The 26316-nt window shown below is 34.5% G+C and overlaps 1 protein-coding gene across 4 annotated transcripts in view; it reads left to right on the top strand.

Annotated features, from left to right (window-relative positions):
- Nadk2 (NAD kinase 2, mitochondrial) overlaps positions 1-26316 on the top strand; it is a 154783-nt gene that overhangs the window by 2500 nt on the left and 125967 nt on the right. For all 4 annotated transcript variants that reach the window (XM_090413743.1, XM_090413745.1, XM_090413744.1 and 1 more), the window contains exons 2-3: positions 12301-12389; positions 21862-22032. In XM_090413743.1, coding sequence (XP_090269869.1) covers positions 12301-12389; positions 21862-22032 — 260 coding nt within the window. The remainder of the gene's footprint in view (positions 1-12300; positions 12390-21861; positions 22033-26316) is intronic.

The raw sequence follows: 26316 nt of genomic DNA, 5'->3' as shown, positions 1-26316 counted from the left end.
ATGATGAAGATATAGAAGATTTTTATAACAACTTACAAAAATCTATGGAATATGTAAAATCAGATGAGTTTTTGAATGCAAAGGTTGAAGAAGGGGAAGAAAATCCAGTTGTTGGAAAATTTAGATTAGGCAAAAGAGGTGAGAGATTGATGCAATTCTGCATTCAAAACAACTTACACATAAATGAATACTTTTTTTCAACATCCAAACCGCAGACTATACACTTTGACAAACCCAGATAACTCTATAAGAAACCAAATAGATTTCATAATGATGAAAATAATGATAATAATGTTAAAAATTAAACTAAAAAACATTTCTAAAAACAATCATACTGAAAGACTTTACTTGACAGCTCTGAATATACCTGACAACATAATGGTGTTTAACTCAGAAAGTAGGTCATCATGTTGGAGGCTTAATGGATTTTTTACAACACTCAAAAAGAATTAAAATAGAATTTAATACTTCCTATATTTCGTCCTAGTCACTAGGACATCTACGGGGATTACAAAAACAATTAATGTACCATATGCACAAATAACAAACAATACTAAGCCCAACCACGTGGGTGACACTAAAGTCCTATCTAGGTAGAGCACCCTCTAAGGGCAGTAGTAGATTTTTTGGATATTACATTTAAAATTGTAAATTCTGTTCGAGGAAAAGCCTTGCAATGGCAGTTATTTAAATTACAGGCAGATGATGATAGGGAACTTCTGTTGTACAATAATGTTCACTGGCTCAGCAGAAGTCAATTTTTAGAAAGATTTCTTGTATTGATTAACGATATTAAAAATTTTTGTGATGAAAAAGGAGGTATTTATCCACAATTGAGTGATAAAAGATGGTTGTTACACTTATCATTTTTAGTAGATTTCTGTATGAATATGAAATTAAGCAATTTAAATTTAGAGTTACAAGGCAGAGATAAATATTTAATTGACATGTTAAGTTCAATAAAAAACTTTCCAACAATACTTACTTTTATTAAAGAAAAATATAAATGATGGCGAATTTAGACATCTCCCATATTTATTAAAATTTTTTGAACAAAATCAAGAAACGCTTCGCTATGATTTAAAAGAATTTATTCTTGAAATAGAATTAGTTGAGGAAGAAATAAATTCAAGATTTAAAGATTTTAATAAAACTGAAATGATTGTATCTTTTATCAATAATCCATTTCAAGAAAACTTGAACATCACAGAAATTTCAAATAAAATTACTGGGCTGTTTGATATAAACCAAACTGAAGGAGAACTTGAGATAATAAACATTTAAAATCAATAAACAATGAAGTCATTTGGAAGTATGCACATAAAAAATTCCCGATATTAACTGATATTATGCGAAAAATTCTGTCATGTTTCGGATCGACATACTTGTCAGAATCTGCTTTTTGAAATATGACTGTCATAAAAAATCAATTAAGAAACCAAATTACAAATGATCATTTGGATGATTATCTGCGATTAGCCACTTCTTCATATCAACTTGACTATGAAAATATTGCGAGGTCCAATCAATGCCAAATTTCACGTTAACTTTTTTTTTTTTTTAAATCAACCAGCATCTGTTGTTTTATCTAACTTTGGTTTCCCAAAATAGAGAAATAAATATTTTATTCCAATATTATTTTTTGTTGTATTAAAAAAATTAAAAATGATAAATAAATTTTTAAATACACAAATGAAGTTTTTAGTTGTGTATTTTTTTTTAGTTGTTTATTTGTGCGTAATCAGATATCAGGTTGGGAGAACGTGATCTATATAAGAGAGTAGATCGCCGAATAACTTTTTATAGAAAAGTAGCTCGCAAAAAAGGTTGAACACCACTGATGTAGGATATAAAACAGAAGACAATATACTTTGTAACACAGAGGAAATTGAAAACAACTGGTCAAATTTTAGAAGTGCAATATATAAGACAGCTAATGAGGTTATTCCAAAAATTAAATACCATAAGAAAAAACCCTGGATGACTGAATCAATACTGGAACTTATGAATGAAAGATGAAAAAAGAAAAGTACACAATAGTATAGAATACTCAGTAAGATTATAAAAAATGAATACAGGAAGGCTAAAGGCAAGTGGCTAAATGAAAAATGTAAAGAAATAGAGGAATTGGACAAGAAACACACAATAGTAAAGAAATATATGAGTCAATCCAAGTTCTGGCAAATAAAAAGAAAAATTTCAACCATAATTCTGTGTATAAAAGATCAAAATGGAAAAATGCTACTAGAGACACAAGATATCATAAAAAGATGAAAGAATATAGAAAAGAACTGTTTGACTCTGATCGCACAGACGCATCAGATATGCAAAATATGGATGGTGAACCACCAATTACATATGATGAAATAGAATATACTCTAAGTCAAATGAAAACAGGTAAAACACCAGGCCCTGATCAGATACCTATCTGATCAGGGCCTGATATCAATCCATCAATCGATTTGTTAAAGAAAGTAAATGAAAACACATTTAATGACCTAAAGTTATTTTTAATAACATCTATGACACAGGATATATCCCTAATGATCTAAGGAAATCCATCTTTGTCACTATTCCCAAAATTCCAAGAACTTTTGAATGTTCAGAATATAGACTATTAAGTTTAACAAGCCGTGTTACAAAATTACTACTGAGAATAATTCTAGAAAGAATAAAAGGCACTTTGTCAGTAGAAATAGAAGACACTCAATCAGGTTTTCAAAGAGACAAAGGTACAAGAGAAGGAATTTTCAATTTGTAAACATTATGTGAAAGAAGCCTTGACAACCAGAAAAGCATATATCTTTGTTTTATTGATTACACCAAAGCATTTGATTCAATAGATCATAAGAAATGAATACATATCCTACAGAATAACGGGTTAAAAGGAAAAGATCTACATATAATTACAGATATATACTGGAATCAAATGGCCTCAATAAGATATAAAAATGCATATTCTTACATCTTTGAAATCAAAAAAGGAGTAAGACAAGGTTGTCTTATCACCCTTACTGTGCAATATATATATATAGTGAGCAAGTTTTTAAAAATATTTCAGAACTGAAGGGTGTAAAAGTCAGGGATAGGAACTTCATCAACTTCAGGTATGCAGATGACACAGTCGTTATAGCTGAATCTGAAGATGATCTTAAAAACTTAGTCACAGAAATTTACAACAGAAGCTTAGACATGGGGTTAATTATTAATCTAAAGAAAACAAAGTGCATGATTATATCAAATCAACCAATAAATAACAAACTAAACATAACTGTTAACAAAAAGAAAATTGAACATGTTCAGTCTTTTATATATTTGGGACAAATGTTTACAGACAGAGGAAATTCCCTTAAAGAAATAAAAAGAAGAATGGAGATAACAAGAAAAGCCTTTATTGATATGAAAACTGTTCTAACATCCAGAGGCATTAATAAGACACAAGAAAAGATTGATAAAATGCTATATCTGGTTAAGTCTTCTCTACAACAGGGAAACTTAGACTCTAAATAAAGAAGCAGAGAAAAAATTTGGAAGCTTTTGAAATGTGGACCATCAGAAGAATGTTGAAAAACACTATGGACAGAGAAAATGAAAAACAAAAATGTTTTAAAGAAAGCAAAAATGAAAAGAACATTAATGAAATTAATTAAAGAACAAAAACTTAAATATTTTGGACATCTAACTAGACAAGAAGGCATTCAGAAATTAATATTAGAAAGAAAACGGGATGGAAAAAGAGGGAGACGTAGATCCAGGAGAATGTGGTTTGAAGACATTAAGAAACTGGAATGGGTTGAATTACCAGAAATGTTCCAGAGCAGCAAAAGAAAGAAAAAAGTTCCATGACATGGTTGCCAACCTCCTAGAGGATCACTTGAAGAACTTGATTACCAAAGCATTTGATTCAATAGATCACAAGAAATTAATACATATCCTGCAGAATAACGGGTTAAAAGGAAAAGATCTATGTATCTTTTAGCCCTAGTACAGAATCTGAGGCATTTTACTACCTTCATTCTCTTAGATTCCACTCTACCATATACTACCAGTTTCATATCCATTACCATTTGCTCCATCTTTTGTAACAGTTTTCCATGCAGCATTCTATCAAATGCCTTTGTATTTGAATATGTGTCGAGTTAAGGTAAATTTTCTTAATGCTTCAATAGAATCCATTGTCAACTGTGGAAGAGGGGAAAAAATTATTTGTGGATTCTGGTTATCAAACCATGACTGTTAATCTCCAAATAAGTTATATTTAGACCATACACTTTATAATGAAAAACAAGATTAAAGTTTAATTCAGTTATAAGGGCTTTTCACCTGAATGAGAGTGATTTGTGTGATCTCATTCTATATTAGCCAGAGATCACAGTTAACACACACAATATATTGTCCTAATTGTGCACAGTATGGTCAGTACAGATGAGGTGGATAGCTAAGCTGCTAGATGAGGTTCTGTCAAGAATAGTATATATCAGGTTTAGATATCCAAGTGATGATGGTGCATGCTGTTTCAATTTTTATTGAGACTACAAATGTTGGAAGTGCATATGAATGCCCTGTCACCACAGACCAGGTAACCTGGCATCTTCAAAATCCAATTGCTGCTTATGACAGGGCAGCATTTAATTCTATCTGGATTGTCTGCAAACTGCATGTCTTCTGGCTGGTTTGCCTGTTTTTCAGATGAAAAACCCAAGTTTCTGGTAGGAAGCCCTTGCCATCTCAGTGTAAGGCTGGTTAACTCACTTTCATCCCAAAAAAACTCTGATACAGGATGTTCACATCCTGGGTGGAATTCAAACCCAAGTCTTTCTAAACCAAAGGGCATCATTCATACTGACTGAATTCTAATGCTGTTATGTCATTGTCTAAAGATCTAATTATCTGTAAATTTTTTTTTTTATACACTGATCAGATATTTTGATGGTACTTTGGAATTAGAACAGACACAATATATTGGCCTTATTGTGCAACTGTGACAATGAGGCCAATATATTGTGTCTGTTGACTGTGTTCTCTGGTTAATGAAGAATGAGATCACATAAAGCCTGCACAATCTGTGAAGGGAAACTGACATTCTATGTCAGAGAATGGCAAACATTGAATCTCCACTTTATGATCTACTGTGGCTCAAAGTTTCTTTGTTCCATTTAGTTAGTTACATGGAGGGTTACTTGGAGAGTGGTGAATGAGGGGAATGAATTGCCAGAGATGGTTGTGAGCACCCCAATAGTGAATAAGTTAAAGATGTACGATACATATTGTGTTAATGGATAGTGTGGATCTCCTGCCATGAATCTTTTGATTGCATGGGGTACCCATATAAAAAAAAAATTATAATATTCATTTGCTGCCTCAATTGCTTTCCAAATTATGATAACCATCCTGATTCCAGCATCTGTCTTGGGGGCTAATGGACATGGAACTGAAGTTCAGAGGGCATATTGCAAAAGTTGGCAAAATAGCTCAAAGGATTATTGGGATGTTGAAAAATATGTGAACTAGTAAAGATAAGGAGGTTATTGTCCTTCTTTATAAGGCTATGATTTGGTCACATCTTGACTGTTGTGCACAGATTTGATCATCTGAGCCATGAGTCTTTTGTCTCCATGGAGTACCGTATAAAAAAAAAATAATAATATTCATTTGGAGCTCAGTCATTATAGACAAAGCCCTTTAGTTGGAAAGACCTTCCTGTCAGTGACATGAGGAACCTTTATCTGGTCTCTTTCAACGAAAGGTGAGTTTACCAGCTTACCAGTTTACCAGTCTCGTACAGAGGTAGGGTTTTTTTTTTTTTCACCCAAAAACTTGGGTTTTTCATCTCCCAGAACAGGCAAACCAGCCTCATGAACACATGCATCTACAGACATAGGACACACCAGGAGTCATAGGGCTAACCATCTTATCCTCGAGACAGTTACAAGAATAAAAAGAAAAACCTGAACACCATAAAATGGGATTGGGATTTATTTGGATAAAATGGGATTGGGGAGTTGGAGAAGATTCAGAGATGCATCACCAAGATGGTGACAGGTCTATGGAATGTTCCCTATGAGGATAGATTGAAGATATGTTTGGGTTGCAGAGTTTAGCTGACACATGGTGGAGAGAGAGAGGATAGGACAGAAACTTATAAGTTACTAAATTGATTCTATATGATTGACACAAAAGAAATTTTTCATTACATGGGGAGTAGGGGGAAAATAAAGGGTGACACTTGGAAGTTGTCTAAGAGTGAGTGTCTAATTAGTAAGGATGTGCAGACTAGATTCTTTACTTGAAGAGTGGTGAAAATGATATAGATTGCCAGAGGTGGTTGTGAGGGCCCTAACAGTGAATATGTTTAAGGAGATATATGATAGCTATTGTATTAATGGATAGTGTAGGTCTCCTGCTTAATAGTACCCATGTGCTATTAAGTACATGGGTACTCCATGAGTCTTTTGACTCCATGGAGTACCCATGTACTTAATCCTCCTCTTCTCCCTTTTTTATTATTATTATTTACATGGGTACTCCATGGAGTCAAAAGACTCATAGCAGGAGACCTACACTATCCATTAATACAATAGCTATCATATATCTCCTTAAACATATTCACTGTTAGGGCCCTCACAATAAGAAAGAAATATTCATTTGCTGCCTAAAATGTTTTTGTTATTTGTTAGCATGTTAGAGATGATTAGCAGACTGTTGTATATTTTTACCCTGTTTCAAACTGGTTATGTAGTTTTTGTATTATTGATGATGGAATGAGTTCTTAGTTCCAAAATATTTGATGTTTTAAGTTTATCAGTAAACAGCATTCTCTTATCTTCTCACTTTCCATAAAAAGATTTTTTATAACTCAGAGGAGCAAGTAATTGGGATTTGTTTTCTTTCTTCACTTTTGTTCTTAATAGTGAAATACCAGTATTTCAGGAGCAATATTTTTGTGCCAGTTCCACCTTTGTTGCTCCACATGAACATTTGTCAAGAGCATTCAATCCCACGTTCTGCCATCATTCTCATATCTGTCATGTTGCAATGCATAAAAGATGCATGGAGTATTAGTATATTGCACATGCCAAATGCATATTATTATTATTATTATTATTATTACGGGTAATAAGTCTACTGACTCCATCTCCATGGAGTCAGTAGACTTATCACGGGAGACCCAAACTAGCAAAACAATATCTGTCATATCTCTTCTTGAATTCATTTACAGACAAAGAGCTCACAACTAAGTCAGGCAATGAATTCCACTCATTCAACTCCCTCCAGGCAAAAAACCTTGTTCTCACACCCTTGTTGACCACACTCTTCTCTAATTTCCAGGGATGACCTCTTGTTCTTCCATCACTGTCACACAGCTGAAACATTTCCCCTGCATCAATCCTATAAAAACCTTTCAGTAATTTAAATGTTTCTATCATATCTCCTCTTCTCTGCCTATCAACCAATCTCTGCAATCCACAAGCTCTCAATCTATCAATGTAGGGAGCATTTTTTACATCACTCACCAACTTGGTCACTCTTCTCTGAACCCTCTCCACAGCCTCCTCATCTCCAAGGAATCCAGGTGACCAGACTTGAGCACAGTAATCCAAATGTGGAAGTATCAATGCTTTATAAAGGGGAATAATAACCTCTTTATCTCTGGATGTCAGAGTGTTCCTTAATAACCAAGTAATCCTATGTGCAATCTTGGACAACTTAGCAATGTGTCCCCTGAACTTCATCTCCCTATCTACCAACACCCCTAAGTCCCTAGCCTCATCAATCTCTTGGAGTACTGTTCCATCAATGTAGTACACAGCTGGTAATCTTTTAATCCCAAAATGCATGACTTTACACTTTTCCACATTGAACTGACATCCATTACCTTTTTGCCCATTCTACCTTGCCTATTTAAATCATCCTGCAAACTTTCAACATCAGCTTGATTTTTTATTGCTCTACCCAACTTTGCATCATCAGCAAACAACTGAATATCTCCCTTTTCAGCCATTTCCTATATCATTTATATACAAATTAAACAACATTGGCCCAAGCACAGAGCCCTGAGGCACACCACTGATCACATGCTTCATCCTAGACTCGGCTCCTCCATACACCACCTTCTGGTATCTCTCCTTGAGCCATTCTCCTATCCATATCACCAATTTAGTATCCATTCCCATCTGTTCCAATTTGCGTAACAGTGTTCCATGGGGCAAATGCATTAGCAAAATCCAGAAGTACCACTGTGTAGCCAGTTTCTTTGTCCAACTCAGATGTCATTCTATTATGAAAAGTTAATAGATTGCTAAGGCAGGATCTACCTTTAACAAAACCATGTAGGCCTCCATAGAGTATCATATCCTGATCCACCCATTCTTGAATTTTGTCTTTAACCAACTTTTCCAATACTTTTACCACTACTCCTGAGATGGTGATTGGTCTGTAATTAACTACCGCAGTTTTAGAGCCACCCTTATGCAAAGGAACCACTTTGCCTAACTTCCACTCCCTAGGGACCATACCAGAGTTCAAACTTAAGTTAAATATCCAAGTAAGAGGGGTTGACAATTCCTTTGCACATTCACGCAACACCCGAGCTGGTATTTCATCTAAACCTACAGCAGTGTTTGCATTTAAATTTTGCAATATATTAAATACCTTTGATTTCTTAGCTTCAATTTTCACATTAGTTATTGCTACAGGTACAGAGATATCCTCACTTGGATGATAGACTTTTGAAAAGTGATCACTCAGTAACTCAACTATTACATCTGATTTTGTTACCTCAATACTATCAGCACACACTAAAGTTATCCTTCCGAAGTCATTCTTCCTTTTACTTGCCACATAGCGGAAGAACTCCTTGGGATTACCCTTGATCTCATTGGCTAAGGTCTTCTCATAATCTGATTTAGCTTTTCTTACTATGCTGGTAACCTTCCTAGCTTGAGCCTTGTACTGCTTATGGGTGTACTGATCGCATTTCTCTTTGTACATTCTCCATAACATTTTCTTTTTTTGCAGATCAAGCTTGATACTACTGCTCATCCATATAAAGCCTGCCTTGTTTATCTTCCTGACCATGGGGACACAATCTGATATTGCTTTCCTCGGATACCCGCTGATTTTATTCCATGCACTGCTAACATCTTTCCCCTGCAATATGTTCTGCCATGGGATGGCTGCAAGCTCACTCTGAAGCTTGTTATAATTGCCTAACCTGTAGTTCCGTATATACCCCTTCTTAACAGAAAAATCCACAGATTTTGCAACCTCCCAAGTCAATACCACATGATCGCTTTCACCAATTGGAAGTAACCAGCACACCGTACTTATGCATATATCCTCTGAACCAATAACCAGGTCCAACACTCTCACACCACATGTCCCTTCAGTTATGTGCTGTTTCAAGCACGTAACTGAAGTAGAAGATGTATGAACTCCATTTCCTTTTTGCTACGAGTTATTTCCTCCTTCCAATTGATATCACCATAATTAAAATTCCCCATAATAATCACTGAACCTGCACTCATTGCACTAATTTGCTGATGTATGAATTCAATATCTCCCCCTGTACCCCCTGGCCTATAGCAAAATGAATCAGGGATATGCATCCCTGATTCATTTATGCTTGCTGGTTTAAAAAAAAAAAAAAATGTTGACTGTTCTTTTGCATCATTTGAAGCAGTGCTCTGGAAGGTTGGTTAATTGTAGCACTGCTGAACTCTTTATTGTAGAATCAGAAACATCAATTTCAGGGAGAAAACTATTTATCACTATTTAAATATAAAGAGCCAATAGGCTTCATGAATAGAAATAGTAATTTAAGTACTATTTATCACCTTTATTAACACATTCATGCTAGTGCAGTCCACTGACAGTTCAATATCCCATAGATTTTTAAAAATTATCGGTTTAAAAATATCAGTTTAAAAAAAAAATTTAAAAAAAAACAGTAAAAGAAACAAAAAAAAACTTCATTTAAATGCTTCTTCAATCTTTATAAAAATGGTATTTTTTAAAATTCTTACAAAACTTTATGGCCTATCATTATATAAAAATCATTTCTTAAAATGTTTACCCACATTATATAATATAGTTTCATTCTGACATGAATATGCTAATAAAATAAAAAGTACTGTTTAAAAAACCAGAATTTTGATTATTTACTGAAAGTGTATTGCTATTAAACTGTTCATTTTTGGTCTAAGCTGTTAAAACTGAGAACTTCTATTGTTAAAAGACCATAAGATTTAATGATTACAAATACAAAGAGCCAACAAGTTTCACTAGCCACTGTCTAGCATTTTCAAGGCTGTACTGGTGTGAAAAAAAATGCATCAAGTTACATGAAAAACATACACTTGAGTAGTAACTGTTAGGCCGTTACATTTGATAATTCGTGATTGATGGCATGCATGCGTTCGAATGCTTCGGTCAGAATCCGGTACATGACCACGTGTTGTGTAGTTTTTCGCATATTGTAGTTCTGTTGAGCTGAGAGAATTGATGAGATATTTCCATATATCTTTAAGAATAGCACCTTGATTGCTATTTAAATTATTGCCTGTGCATAGCACCACTGCTGCTTCCTTGAAAGTTCTGTGTCTATAGTCATTCTCTATGTAAGGCATAAAACTGTTTTTCCAATCTATAACGTGATTTGATGTTGAAAAATGATGAGCTAAACCAGATGTGATGATTCTATTGTGATTGACATCCCCCACGTGTTCCTTCTGCCTTATTTCAAAACTTCTAGAAGTCTGTCCAATGTAAGAAAGGCCACACATCCATGGAATTTCATATACTCCAGGAAATTTGAAGAAAGGTACCTCGTCTTTGGGAGATCTTAAGACTTGTATGATTGTGGTAGTTGGTTTAAAAACTACTCTGATGTTATGAGCTTTTAACATTCTCACCATTTTGTGGAAACTGAATTAATATATGGAATGACAGCTGTGGACACATATTGGGACTCCATTCCACATTGTTGGGGGTTGTCTTTAAAAAGGAATGTCTAGCCATGGGTAGTCCCCTCTCACCACCATGCGCAGACCTATTCATGGAAAAACTTGAAAAAGATATTTTTTCCACCATTTCACCTAAACCGTCGATTTGGTGGAGATATGTCGAAGATGTGCTCATCATCTGGAAGGATACCATGGAAAACCTTCTCATGTTTCTTAATAAAATCAACTCACTACATAATAAGATCAAATTCACTATGGAACTGGAAAAGAACAAAGAACTACCCTAGTATCACTTCTCACTAGTATGTCAAAAGAGAAGATAACAATGTCCAACTGTCCATTTACAAGAAACCCACAGATACAGGTAGATATCTACATTATTCGTCTAACCATCATAGGTCACAAAAACACTGCATCATTCATATGCTCTGTAATAGAGCCTTAAGGCCTATTTCGAAAGAAGTAGATGTATAGAGAGAACTGTCACAAATAGCTAACACTTTATCTCTGAATGGATACCCTTCTAACATTTTAAACAAATTGCTTTTTAAAGACAACCCCCAACAATGTGGAATGGAGTCCCAATATGTGTCCACAGCTGTCATTCCATATATTAATTCAGTTTCAACAAAATGGCGAAAATGTTAAAAGCTCATAACATCAGAGTAGTTTTTAAACCAACTACCACGATCAGACAAGTCTTAAGATCTCCCAAAGATGAGGTACCTTTCTTCAAATTTCCTGGAATATATGAAATTTCATGCACGTGTGGTCTTTCTTACATTGGACAGACTTCTAGAAGTTTTGAAATAAGACAGAAGGAACACGTGGGGGATGTCAATCACAATAGAATCATCACATCTGGTTTAGCTCATCATTTCTCAACATCAAATCACATTATAGATTGGAAAAACAGTTCTATGCCTTACGTCGAGAATGACTATAGACACAGAACTTTCAAAGAAGCAGCAGTGGTGCTATTCTTAAAGACATATGGAAATATCTCATCAATTCTCTCAGCTTAACAGAACTACAATATGCGAAAAACTACACAACACGTGGTCATGTACCGGATTCTGACCGAAGCATTCGAACGCATGCATGCCATCAATCACGAATTATCAAATGTAATGGCCTAACAGTTACTAAAGTGTATGTTTTCATGTTAACTTGATGCATTTGTTTTCACACCAGTACAGCCTTGAAAATGCTAGACAGTGGCTAGTGAAACTTGTTGGCTCTTTGTATTTGTAATCATTAAATCTTATGGTCTTTTAACAATAAAAGTTCTCAGTGTATTGCTATATTAGACAACAAGAAATTGCTTATTTTATAGCTGGAAGCAAGGGGATCAGACTACACAAGTCTTCTTCACCATCATAACATCCATAGTCGCAACCATGAAATGGTTCTCAGCACTCTAGAGTAAGTTTTCTAATATAATTCTTAGAAACTATTAAAATTCATATTGATATTCCTCAACAAAAAACCATACTCTTCAAATATATTTGTGTGTGTGTGTGTGTGTGTGTGTGTGTGTGTATATATATGTGTGTGTGTGTGTGTAATTAATTTTTTAACTTAAGGATATTGTATATTAGGGTTACCAAGTAATTTTATAAGCTTGGTTATTTAATTCCTAATCCCAAGTATGCAAGCAATTAAGTTTGTGCCTGAAACATATTTCAAGTCTGAAGATGGTACAACACCAGGGCAACTCATTGTAAAGGTGGGTAAAGCTCTGATCACTATTCTTAGTATTTTCCCATAATGTAAAGCACATCTCACTAAAAGATGTATATTGCAATGCATTATGGGTGGGGTCACTACCCAGACCGGTTTCAACCTTTTTTGAGGTCTCCTCAGTGAGTAGCTAGACCCTAAATACCAAGGTTTTAGTAATACAGAGCCTTATCAACTTTACCTATAGAAGTTGCTGCAAGGTGTTTTTATTTTTAATAAGAATCTCTGGAGGAGATATAGATGTAATTAATTTTTTAAGTTGGGGATATTGTATATTAGGGTTACCAAGTAATTTTATAAGCTTGGTTATTTAACTCCTAATCCCAAGTATGCAAACAATTAGGGTCTAGCTACTCACTGAGGAGACCTCAAAAAAAGGTTGAAACCGGTCTGGGTAGTGACCCCACCCATAATGCATTGCAATATACATCTTTTAATGAGATGTGCTTTACATTATGGGAAAATACTAAGAATAGTGATCAGAGCTTTGCCCACCTTTACAATGAGTTGCCCTGGTGTTGTACCATCTCTTCAGACTTGAAATATATATTAACAAATTTTAGGCTTGCCTAAGTTTTCTTTCATTGTACAGCAAGAATCCTTAACCATTGCATTTCCTCCTCCCCTCCTTATGCAGTTTACCCTCTCCTCCTGGAGGTCAGATCACTTAAAAATAGTGTCATTTCATTTTTTAGTAATATTTAATCATCATCAATTTCCTGATATTCTCACACAATCAATGTACAAGTTACTATAACAGTACCACATGATTAAATTTACTAACCTCCTCTCAAAAATTTTCTTCCAAATTATGTGGTTACTTGTCAGCATTCTAATTCACATTCCTCAACAAAATTGTTGTTGTCAAACATTTCAGTCTATCTCTGGGTCTTTTTTTTTTCTTGCCATTTTGGTACCAAACACCTGATTTGTTAACCTTTCCTCTCCCATTCTATTTAAGTGACCATTCCATCTTAGACTAGCACTGCTCGTACGTTATTGAATGCTAACAACGTCATGTTGCTTCCTACTATCTTTATTTTTAATATGATTCTGCCATTCATGCCATCTGTTTACTCCCCTAATTTTTCTCAGAATTCTCATGTCTGTGATCTCTAGTCTTTGATCAAGTGCTTTATTTCTAACTGAACTCTCTCTCTCTCTCTCATATCTATAACTTAATCAATTTGAAGCTCTTTTTCAGAATAACAGTTAGCAGACGGAAAATGGCAGTAAGAACAAAGTCATCCAGGTGCACGGTGCAAAAGTCAAGTGTGTTGTGAGATTAAACAAGAGAGGTGCGAGAGGGAGGATCTGTAGAAAGTATGATATGTTAATGGATTGCAGTGATTTGAATAAAAGTCAGGAACCAGAAGGGAAGAATACCAGAGAAAAGGCAGTGGTGGATGTAAGAGTAAGAATGATAGCCAGTAGAGTGAACATGAGAATATAAGTGTGGAGAATGTGATTGTGAATACAGAAATGATTATAATAGGAAAATTAGGCATTACAGAAGTGGAAGTGTGCCTGACTGGTGAAACAATTGTGACTGTGGAAATAGAAGAAAGTCTGATTGATGAAACAATAGTGAGAGCAATTGCTGGAATGCAAGAATTGAAGAATAAATTGATTAAGATGAAGAATGAAATGAGATGTATGGTGGATACGAAAGGGAGAGTGTGAAAGAATAAAAAGAATGATAGTGAAGAGAAATATGTAGCAAATAACTCAAGAATAGCAGTATTTGAAGATTCTCTCATTAAAGGTGTGGTGGATGACATTGCAAGGAAGTTAGTGGTTATGACAAATGATTTGGTTGGGCATAGGAACAATATGAGATTGGATATCAGCAGATTATTGAGGAGAGTAAAAGACAACAGTGTGGTAGGAAGGGTAGGTGGTGAGTTGTTGCAAAGAGCAAAGATTGTGAATGGAATATGAGCAGAAATGTGGGAAGAGAGGAGTGCATTTGTGAATGTGTGGGATGAAACGAACTGTATGAATGATGGACTATCTGAATGGTTTTGGAGTGAGTCATTTGGGATGGTTACTGCCAGAAGGAAGTGTAATGAGTGATGCAAACAAGGTATCAGTGGAAGTCAAAGATGTGATCAGGAGAGTGGACTAGGTTAGACTGATGTGGTTGTAATGGAGAACAGGAAAGCAAGTTGGATAGGAAAATGGAGTGGGTCAGGGGCACACAATGTAAGGAGAGTGGATTCTGAAAGTGGTAATGAATGCAATCATGTGGATGGTCAGCAAAGGAATGGAATGGCCAGGAATACATGGGGTTGAATCTCGGAGACTATGTGGGGCAGACAGAAGCATGTGAGGAGAAGTCATAGATGGGGGGGGACAGCATGAATAGGTCTAGTTATAGACCAAGAAATGAATTGTTTATCTATGAATATCAGGAGTGTCAGAAATAAACGAGACAAAATTTTGCGTTGATTGAGTTTGTGCCTGAAAATAGTTGGAATAAGTGAAACATGGTTGATGAGTGACATTTTGACAGGAATAGAGATGGAGGGATATGATGTTTTTAGATGACTTTGCAAGGATGGTGCTAGTTGATGACCCTGGCAGATTGGTAACCAGTGCAGAGGATATAGTTGATATTCAGTGATCAGTTTATCAGTTTATTTCATCCTCATGAAGGCAACATCAGGAGAAACTGGAATGTAGAAGGTATTGTAGAGGAGGGACTGATGGTGAATGAGCAGGAAGTATATGAGGAATTAAGTAAACTTGATGTTAATAAGGCAATAGGATTTGGCAGTATATCGCCACTTGTCTTGAAGGAATACCCTATGGAAATAATGGCATCTTTGGCACAACTATTTAACATGAATCTTGAAGGAGGAAAGGATAAAACTAGAATCTATGGAAAAAGAAGGGTGTGAGTATGGGAGTGAGAAGCAAATTTTTTGTATGGAGAATGATTGTTGAATGAAATGCGTTTATCTGAAAATGTGGTAGGTGTGGAAATTATGAATGAGTACAAATCAAATTTCGATGATATTTTTCATTTGAGTATAGACCTCCTCTGATGAGTCCTTTTGACTCCATGGAGGTTGGTTTGATATTTCAGATATTAATAATAACTTAAAATTGGTTTGAGCATTGTCTTGTATACTGCTCGTTTAGTGTTTTGACTACTTTCTCTTGTTTATTCCATATTTAATTTGCCATCTTCACTAAAAACTGTGCCTAAATAGCTGAAATATTTTACTTGTTTTGTAGGTTCTCTGTTGATAATGTAGGTAAAGATTTCTATGTTCCTGCCTATTTTCAGTTTTTGGTCTTTTTACTGCCTGATATTCATTTGAAAGTTGTTACACAGCTGTTATTCAGTTTAGTTAGAGAATCCTGGAGATTTGTACTGGATGTGTTTAGGAGTACAACATCGTCTCCATAAGAGCACAGTTTGATATCTCCAATTCTAATAACAACAGTTTAATGCTTTCTTTCATAATGCAGTCCATATAGTCTCACTCATCATGGATGAGCACATTTTCCAAGTTCCATATGTACGCTATGTGGAAAAAAGTGTCCAGACATCCCGTTCCACAACAAAAAAAATGAAACATTGCAATAGAACAAACATGCCAGAATTCCTTTAAAACTGCGGGTGATCTCCTCAAACATCATACGTGGCAATGGGATGGTGCATCCCATTGCCACGCATGTTGAGCTTACTGACTTCCAACAAGGTGTTATTATAGGGTGCCATATCAGTCATGTCAATGTGTGTGATTGCAGAAAAATTGCGACACCCACTGTCAACTGTTCAAGACGTTATTAGTAAATGGAAACACAGACCTACAACTACCTGAATGTTTCTTGGTAGTTGTAGGCCCCTTGCATTTCCATTCACTTAATAATAACTTAAAATTGGTTTGAGCATTGTCTTGTATGCTGCTCGTTTAGTGTTTTGACCTTTCTCTTGTTTATTCCATATTTAATTTGCCATCTTCACTAAAAACTGTGCCGAAATATTTTACTTGTTCTGTAGGTTCTCCATTGATAATGTAGGTAAAGATTTCTATGTTCTTGCCTATTTTCAGTTTTTGGTCTTTTTACTGCTGATATTCATTTGAAAGTTGTTACACAGCTGCTCTGAAATGTGTCGTCTGTGAGTGCCGTCATTCCTCTGCACAAATCATCGCCAAGGAATTACAGGAATCAACTGGGGTGATTGTGTGCACAGAGACTGTTCGTAAGGAACTGCATAAGTTAAATTTCCATGGCCAAGCTGCTGCATACAAGCTGTTAATAACTCATACAAATGTAAGCATCTTGCTTGGTGCAAAAAACATCGTCAATGGACCATAGACCAGTGGAACAAGTTGTATGGAGTGACGAATCATGCCACACTGTTTTTAAATCTGATGGTCATTGCTGGGTGGGGCATATGCCAGGTGAATGGTATCTGCCAATACGTGTCATCCCATGTGTTAAATTTGGTGGTAGCAGTGTCATGGTCTGGGAATGTTTTTCGTAGTATGGACTCGGACTCTTGTAGTTGTGGATAGAAACACGAAGTACTGGGGCATTCTAGACAACACCACACTGCTTACACTTTTTCGGTTTTACTGAGACAGGCCATCCTTGTTTCAGCATGACAACATGCTGTACCATAAAGCACACTTTATTTCAACACAGTTAGAGGATATATGGTTGTACAGAATTTGGAGTAGCCAGCTCAAAGCCCCAACCTCAATCCTATAGATAGCTTTGGGGTGAACTTGAACATCAGATTCAGGTTAGAATGACAATTCCAACTTCTGTGTCTGAACTCACCACTGCTGTCTGGGAGGAATGGAAAAATATACCTCTGACTGGTTACCAGCATCTCATTGAAGGTGGGCCAACTCCTCATTGATTTTGCAATAAATGCAGTATTGTCTAAACAGCACTGGTGTTTAGACAATACTGCACACATTTTTTTCCACTTAGGGTATAGGTCTGTATAATTTGACCTCCATCTGTTATAAAATTAAAATAAACTCTCAGATGTGTATTACTCTTTGGCTCATATTATACACTAGTAACAAAAGTGACCGTCCTGGAACAGGAGTAAGCATCTTGGGGCCAACCCTATCTTAATCAAATATGTAGGTCATGCAAAGTTTAGCAGCAGTAGGTTGTGGTGCAAATTCTGTACCAGACCTCCTGATGTTTTTTAATATTTTTTAAATTTCTTAACAGCTGGAAGTTGTAGTTCTGGTGACACATGAGTAGTACTTCCAAAGGGCATGGGTAAATGGAATATTTGAGGAGGTTGAGAAGTTTGTTTGTTTGATATTTCTGAAGCTGAACTGAATGAATGAATGTTGACCAGTAATTTCTTGCATTTTAACAAGCTTACAGGAAATTGGAATGTCACCCATAAAAATATGTAGAAATGGCATAAACAGAGCACATCTGTGAGAAAGTATTTGGAATGAGTCTGTGAGAGATGGTAGTAGTTAATCAGATTACTCTCTCTGGAGTAACATCAAGAATTTTGGAGATTTGATGCACCATCCCATATATAAGAACAATCGTTATTGAAAGATAGCCTGAAAGGCTTCATGTCAGCAATTTTAAATTAATAGATATGGGGGATATTATAAATCCATCCTTATTTCACAGCCAAGTGTATAGAAACTTAGTTTTAAAAAAAAAACAGAAAGCTTATGAGAATACAATCTTTGGCATTGGAGTTGCTTTATCTTGCACTACTTAAAAGTCATGAGCTCTGCTAAGGAACCCATGTATTCACCTTTTATTAGTGCATTGATTAAGTTTATGGCCTGACAGCTGTTTTAAACTGTCGGTTCTTCTCAGAGACCAGATAGAAACATAAAGAGAACAAAAACTCTCTGTTTAATACCGTAGCAGTCCTCTGTCAGAGAGTTGTATTTTTCATATAGGAACACTCATTTGTTTCATGATTAGAATTATTGAAGAAGAGCCTTAAAAGGCTTCATTTTAATGATTTCAATTTAATAGAAATAACATATATAAATCTGTCCTTGTTTCATAGCCAAATGTATAGAAACTATTAATTTAAAATTGTCAAAATAAACTCTTTTAGGCTCTTATTTAATCATTACAATCATGCACCAACTCTGAATGTTCATTATGAAAAATACAACTCTCTAACATAGGATTGCTATGGTATTAAACAGTTCAAAACAGAAGTCAAGCCAGCAGAACCTAATCAATATACTAACAAAAGGTGAATGTACAGGCTTTTGTGACTTTTATGTGATGCAAGCCAAGGCAATTCTGATGTCAAAAATTATATTCTTTTAAACTGTGTGGTCTTTTTTCTAAATTTAAGTATCTGTAAATTCAGCAATAAAGCAAGGATGGATTTGTAATATCCTATTTCTATTAATGAGAACAATATTTCAGGATTGGGTGGATTTGGAATTTGTTAAGGTAGTTGCTATCCAAGTGAGCAATAGTGACTTGAGTGGAAAAGAAAATGTTTAGAGGCTTAAGAGAGGCTGTACATGTGATCCAAAAAAAAAAAAAATCTTGTTTGGAAATCATCAAACGTAAAGCAGTGAATTGAGATTTTTCTTGTGAGAAAGAAGACAGGCATGTGTTTTGAATAGTACTGAAGTTGACAAGTTATCTTCATCTCGATGTTGAAAGTTTATTTTTCACTTGGTTAGACTATAATAAATTTAGTTTAATCCTTTATCCAAGTATGAGCAAAGTTTACACCTGAAAATATCTTTAGGACTGGGGTAAGGTAGTACAACACCGGGCAACTCGTAGCAAAGGTGGACCAAGCTAACATCACTCCTATCTCAGTATCTCCCATAATGCAAAACACATCTCCTTGCAGATATGTATAATGTTATGCATTAAGGGAAGGGCCACTACCCAGACTAGTTTCGACCTTTATTGAGGTGTATTTAAGTAAAGATCTCTCTAAAAATTAAACGATCCCAAAAGATCGTTCAACTCAGCTTTGTTCCACTCAGTAACAGGCTCACCCCGTCACCAAGAAGAACTTCTCAGCATTAGCTCTACCCAGTGGCAGGCTCACCTCACCACCAGACAGAGCCATAATCTCAGCAGTGGCTCTACTCAGAGACAGGCAAAAACCTACCCTCTCATATATATCTATCTCGTCAATGGGGATGCAGACCCAAACGTGGTCAGTGGGAGCCAGGCCCAGAAGTGGAGATACCAGGCAGAAGGAATGGCGAGGTCATCTTTACCAATAGGAATTGCCAAAAGGTGTGCCACCTTTTTATTAAATTACTCTGGATTTAGAGAAAGATGTTGAAAGTTGATTTTTCACTTGGTTAGACTATAATAAATTTAGTTTAATCCTTTATCCAAGTGTGAGCAAACAAAGTTTGCACCTGAAAATATCTTCAGGACTGGGGTAAGGTAGTACAGCACTGGGCAACTCGTAGCAAAGGTGGACCAAGCTAACATCACTCCTATCTCGGGACAAAGGATTAAATTAAATTTATTATAGTCTAACCAAGTGAAAAATAAACTTTCAACATCTTTCTCTAAATCCAGAGTAATTTAATAAAAAGGTGGCACACCTTTTGGCAACTCCTATTGGTAAAGATGACCTCGCCATTGCTTCTGCCTGGTATCTCCACTTCTGGGCCTGGCTCCTACTGAAGAGACCTCAATAAAGGTCGAAACTAGTCTGGGTAGTGGCCCTTCCCTTAATGCATAATATTATACATATCCGCAAGGAGATGTGTTTTGCATTATGGGAGATACTGAGATAGGAGTGATGTTAGCTTGCTCCACCTTTGCTACGAGTTGCCCGGTGTTGGTATTACCTTACCCCAGTCCGGAAGATATTTTCAGGCGCAAACTTCGTTTGCTCACATTTGGATAAAGGATTAAACTAAATTTATTATTGTCTTCATCTCATTGAAGCATGGCATAGATATCACGTTTAAATTGGTTGTAGATTTTGAAGCTTGCAATTTTTGAACACTACAAAGCATGTCAAATCAAGAAGAGGGATGGGAATATACTGCTATTTTTAGAACCATAGACATCATTTGAAGTCATTGAGATAGTCGTTTTATCTACAGGATAAAGAAGGTAGGTGAAAGAATGGAGGGAAGCCCTTGGGTACACCAGTGCTGGTAGAGAAATCTGAACAGAAAGTAATCTACTATGATATTTTGATTAATTAAATAATCTTGTTATTTTTACTTTTCACTATATTACTAATACAAAATTTAATTAATTAATAATTTTTATAAACACTAAGAAAATCTGTAGCTGTTTCATAATGCCTGTTTTCTTTGATTCCTTTTTCATTAATTGAAATTGATCTAGTATCATGCAAAATTTTAAAAGTCTTGGTTGCATATAAAAAGTTATTCTCTATCATGGTTTGAATTGGAAAAAAATTATAAAATAATTAAAGTGAAATATTTCAAAAATGTGATTAGCCTATTTTCTATGTGGAATAATTAATGACGCTAATAAAAAATGTTACAGAATTATGCTAAGTAGTACAGAAGTGCTAATTGAATATTTTTCTGTATAATCCCATCTGTCTCTCTTTCTCTCTCTCTCTCTCTCTCTCTCTCTCACACACATACACACACACAGCACTGCTTTATTTTTTAATCAGGAATAAAATATGAAGTTTATATCCCAATAATGTTTAAAAAAAACTATACTTTTGACTGTTCCTTTTCTGTTTTTGTTGCCTTCTTTTTAATTTGTTAATTTGATAACATCGTTAGAGCTGCCAGTATGACAAAAGTTGATTTTAATTTAATAACTTTTAGTTCCTAAATTATGCAAAAGGCTGCAAAATTACTTGCTATATTATAATAAATGCTGAAAACCATATATAGCAATATCTGATAATATTGCAAATTTTGGGCTGATTAATTACATCACTAGAGAGTAGCATGGTATTTGCTGTCCACTAAGCTATTGAGCAGATCAATTCAAAGTTTTGCAACAATTTCAGCAGATTATATCAGGTTTTGGACAATTTGATGAATAGGCACTGAGGCAACCAGAAATGGAATTGGAATCAAACATGAAATTCTCTCTAATCATTTTCTTGTTTTTTTAGTGTTATATCATTAAATTTTTCTTTTGAATTGGAATCATCTTTTAATAAGTAATGTTTTCTGATTTTATTTAGAAAAAATGGTATTGAGACCAGAGTAGTTAATAGGTTTGATTATACAGATGTTAATATTGAATGGGCAGACATTATTTTCACTACGGGAGGTGATGGAACATTCCTTATGGCTGCCAGCAAAATACGTAGTCGTGACAAGCCTGTTATTGGAATCAATAGTGATCCTTCAAGGTATTTCTCACTGAATTTTCATGAATGAATGAATCTTTTTTTTTTTTCAATGTGTTTAAATTTATGTGTAATTTTAAGTATAGTTTAACTCAAAACTAGAGAAAATGTAGTAAATATTTCAGTGTACAAAATCTGACAGTAAAGTAATGTCACTGGTTTTATTACAGACCATGTAGAAATTCTGAATTAATAGCAGCTGTGGTATCAAGAAGAGCATTCCTTTTAATGAAGTAGTATTTCATACATTCATCAATGAGTAAGTGACAGCTAGTTAACTTTGATAATGCTGTCCTTGGTTATAATGGTCCTCCAACTATTCTAAGCTAATACAGAATACAATTTGTTTGACTAAGTACCAAATTTCCAGTCCATCCTCATTCATTCATTCATTATCCATCTTAATAATGAATGAATGGGAGGTGATAGAACATTAAGGCTCATGGAAATGCTCCCAACAACCAAAAAATAAAGAACATCTCTTCTTCATCTTAATGATGTTTTAGGATCAATGATCTGATGCAGGCATGTAATTAGCTTGTTTGATACAGAGCGTTTTCAATTAAAGTAACCCTATTCTCTGCGATCTGCAGAGAGAATAGTAGACAAAATACCTTCAAACTTGGTCTGTATCTTGGTCTTGGATAACTTAATACAATCTATTATAAAAGTATGGTTTCAAGATGCAGAAATAAACAAAAAATGTGTTCTACTTTGGTAGAGTCTATACCTAATCAAATTAATGAACTTATTAGGACCAGAGAAGCACATATAAATTATTAATTAAAGTTTAAGTTTAATTTTTGTACTAATTTTCTTGTGAAATTAAAATTTTTCTTTGAAATGCGAGTGTTCGGATTAATTTGTTCCCTATTGTACACGTGTTAATCTTTATTAACTAACAACATAATAAGAATGCAGTATACTGTGGACTAGTTTTACAGTCAACTAGAGAAAGTTGACTGTAGTATATAATGAATATATATATTTATATACACTCAGGTCTCTTTTTATGCGGATTTCAAGTTATGCGGTACATGCCCACAGATACGAGACCTTTCGACACTTCTGTGCATGTTGTTGGATTCTAATTATGTAGAAAATAGAATAAATATTATTTGATTCAGAATCCAACATGAATTTCCATTACAAAGGCTGCGTTGTAAATATTATTTATTGTAAATAACGTAAATGTAATTTGATATCATATAACTACCTTAATTATATCAATTATTTAATTATTTAATCAAAGAAATGTGTTAATGGTAAATAGATTCTGTATTAATTATTGTTAAGCTATTTTATTTATTGTTATGTCAATATTATAGAAACTTATATTTGCAATATTAACTACGCATTTATTGAAAAGCAAATATTCTAATTATTCATATTTGTGTATAAAGCTTAACGTTATGTAATCACTCATGTAGTAGTAGAGCGTTGTATTACATTAGCGAAATGTTTGCGTTTAGTTTGTTGTCATGGAGACGCATGAGTAAACAACACGGGTCGAAGAGAACGTGGCATTCGAACGGGGGGAAAAAAGAAGTGAAAGTATATAGAAAAAAGAGAATTGAGATTTTATTAGTAAGAGAGAGAGGAGAGAGTTTTGCGGAACCAGTAGGAAGGTAGCATACAAGCAAAGAAGTGGAAGTAAATTATAAATTCTTTAGGGCAGAAATTCATGAGAATAGTGTTCGGAAGTGAACCAAAACGTAGTGAATCATAAAGTTTAATATTATAAGTGAAATCAGCTGTTGTTGTGAGGAAGAGTTGATGCCGTAATCAGATAACAAAGAACTGGACATTCAATGGGAAATTCTGATTAATTCCAGTTAATCTAAGATTACGACTTAATTATATGTTGCCCTGGGAAAAAGGCTATATTGATTAGTTGGAGAAAAATAAACAAGAAAGGATATCAGTGCCTTATAGCTGTTGTTTAGAATAGTGAAGTGCGATAACAGTAGTACAGTTTAAACGGTGGAGAATTTTTATTGTGTGTGTTCCGCTAACGTAAATAAGTTAATTCATAAGTGTACTCACAGTGAGTTGATGTATTGAAGATTGTAACTGGTAAGATTAGTCATAGTTGTTTGTTTGTGCTAACATTAACTGTAATATAACTTCGAAGCTCAAAGTCCGGAATAAGTTTGCTTGGAACATTGTCTACCTAGATGAGTGCCTGCTGTGAATATAAACATTGAGCTGACAGATTTGTAGAGACTGAATAAATGTGAAGTTTGTTATATTAACTTGAGTTAAGAAGACATGTGTTTTTGAAGTTGTGAATTGTATATGAAAGTTTAGTACATCGAACTGGAATGAGAGACTTAGCGAGTTGTATTGAGTTTATTGTATTGTTTCATTTAAAAGTAGAATTATTGTACTTGTTATATATCATATATTAAATATTTTATTTTGTTGATCTAAATATTGTGTTTGCCTGAATTTCTTCTTACTGCACCGTTCACAAAAATTCGGATCTAGCGGGAATCCCAGAAGGAAAGAAAATAAATACCATCGGCCTGAATGAGTGAAAAGACTGCTAACTAATTTTGAATTAATCTTACTAATTCATATAGACTTATATAAGGATAGAGTGGCGCAGTATAATAGAAATTTCTCTACCCTTAGATCAGTGATTAATTTGCAATTAGTTTTCCTTTATTTTATGAAAGTGACTTTTAGCAAGATGGCGGATTTAGAATATAACATGAAAATAGAACGTCACGACAATGTCAACAGAAAGAGAATTCATTATTCCGATAATAGGGTAATTCAGCGTTTCCCAAACTTTTCCTACAACGGAAACACTTCACAAATCCTGAAATTTTCATGGAACACCTTAGTTATTTTGTAATGTATTCATTAATAATAATTGTTAATTTAGCTGATTTTTTATTATTAATTAATAATTGATCATTAATTAATAATTAATTAAATTTGACCCAATGGAGGAAAAAAGCACCAAAGAAAAGAAATTTCTTTGAAAATGAAAATTGCAATTTTAGATCGCTTAGCAAAAGGAGGGGGATCTACGGTGATTGGTAAACATTTTAATTTAGGCGAATCTACTATAAGAGCAATTAAAAAGAATGAAGTTGCAATAAGAAAATCTGTCATTTCTGGCACAAAACTAAGTGCCAAATTATCATCGTACTCAAGAGATGCTTTATTAGAAAACACTGAACGAGCGCTCGTAATTTGGATTGAAGAATTAATTCAAAGAAGAATTCCTATAAGTGGTTATTTAATTAAACAAAAAGTCCTATATTGTGTGTGTGTTGGGGGGGGGGGTATATTTTTACTTTCTCCCTTCACTCACACACTCCAAGTGGTTAAAACCCTTAAATTCAAAATAAAAAGAACATCTGAAACTAAACTCCAAATCTAGCTTGCACAGAGGTTCATATCCCAGGATAGCTCTTACAAGTATGTAACTTAACCTATTTAACTATTAAACCCATTAAGAGATTGAGTCTTTACTCTTCTTAACCAAAATAAAAATCTTTAATTTACAAAAAAAACACAAATCTGTACAATCTCAAATTTACTTAACTACTTCGCAAGCGCCAGCGTATTTTCTTCAAATCACAACAAGATAAACACTAACTACACAACTTCTTTACAATGTTGTTGTTGTCGAGTCCACTGAAGAGTTTCTAGATATGACCATGGGCCTGTAGAATTGCTTTGGCAATCTCTTGAACTTTGATGGAGTAGAGCTTTTCTGTAGGGTTATTGTCACATAAGCTAACAAATATTGTCCTATATGAACACAACTCTTATAAAGTTAGTCTCTTGCCTCCTATGAGAACCTTTATTCTTTCTTGAGTTCACACAGGAGAAAGACTAACACAAAACTGTTTTCAGTATGACAGCAACATAAGACAAGCAAATTCTTCTTGCATCTTAAATCACAGAACACTGAAGAAAGCATATCATCCAAGACACTTCTGTAACTATTTTCTATGTGAAAGTAGCAGCAAACGCCACTGAATAAACTACTAAAAACTCATTAGTTTAGAATGAATTAATTCCATATGAAAGTCTCAACGGCCTTCTTAAAACCTTATCAACAGTTTTATCATTTCAAAAGAATCCTTGCCTTCTATATGAAAACATCTGAAGAAATAACTAAAACATGCCAACAGTCAGAAATGACATATCAGACTGGGAATGTTAAATAAAACAACTTTATTGGGCCCATTACTATATGAACTGCAAGCAATAAAGTTCCTTTTCAACCTTAACCAAAATAAATCCTATATTGATTAATGACTA

This window comes from Typopeltis vanoorti, chromosome 24 (genome assembly GCF_054136105.1).
Source record: "Typopeltis vanoorti isolate ZY-2024b chromosome 24, IOZ_Tvanoo_1.0, whole genome shotgun sequence".
Lineage (NCBI taxonomy): Eukaryota > Metazoa > Arthropoda > Arachnida > Uropygi > Thelyphonidae > Typopeltis > Typopeltis vanoorti.
Note: the sequence above shows the minus strand (reverse complement) of the source record. Positions and strands in the feature narration are given on the sequence as shown.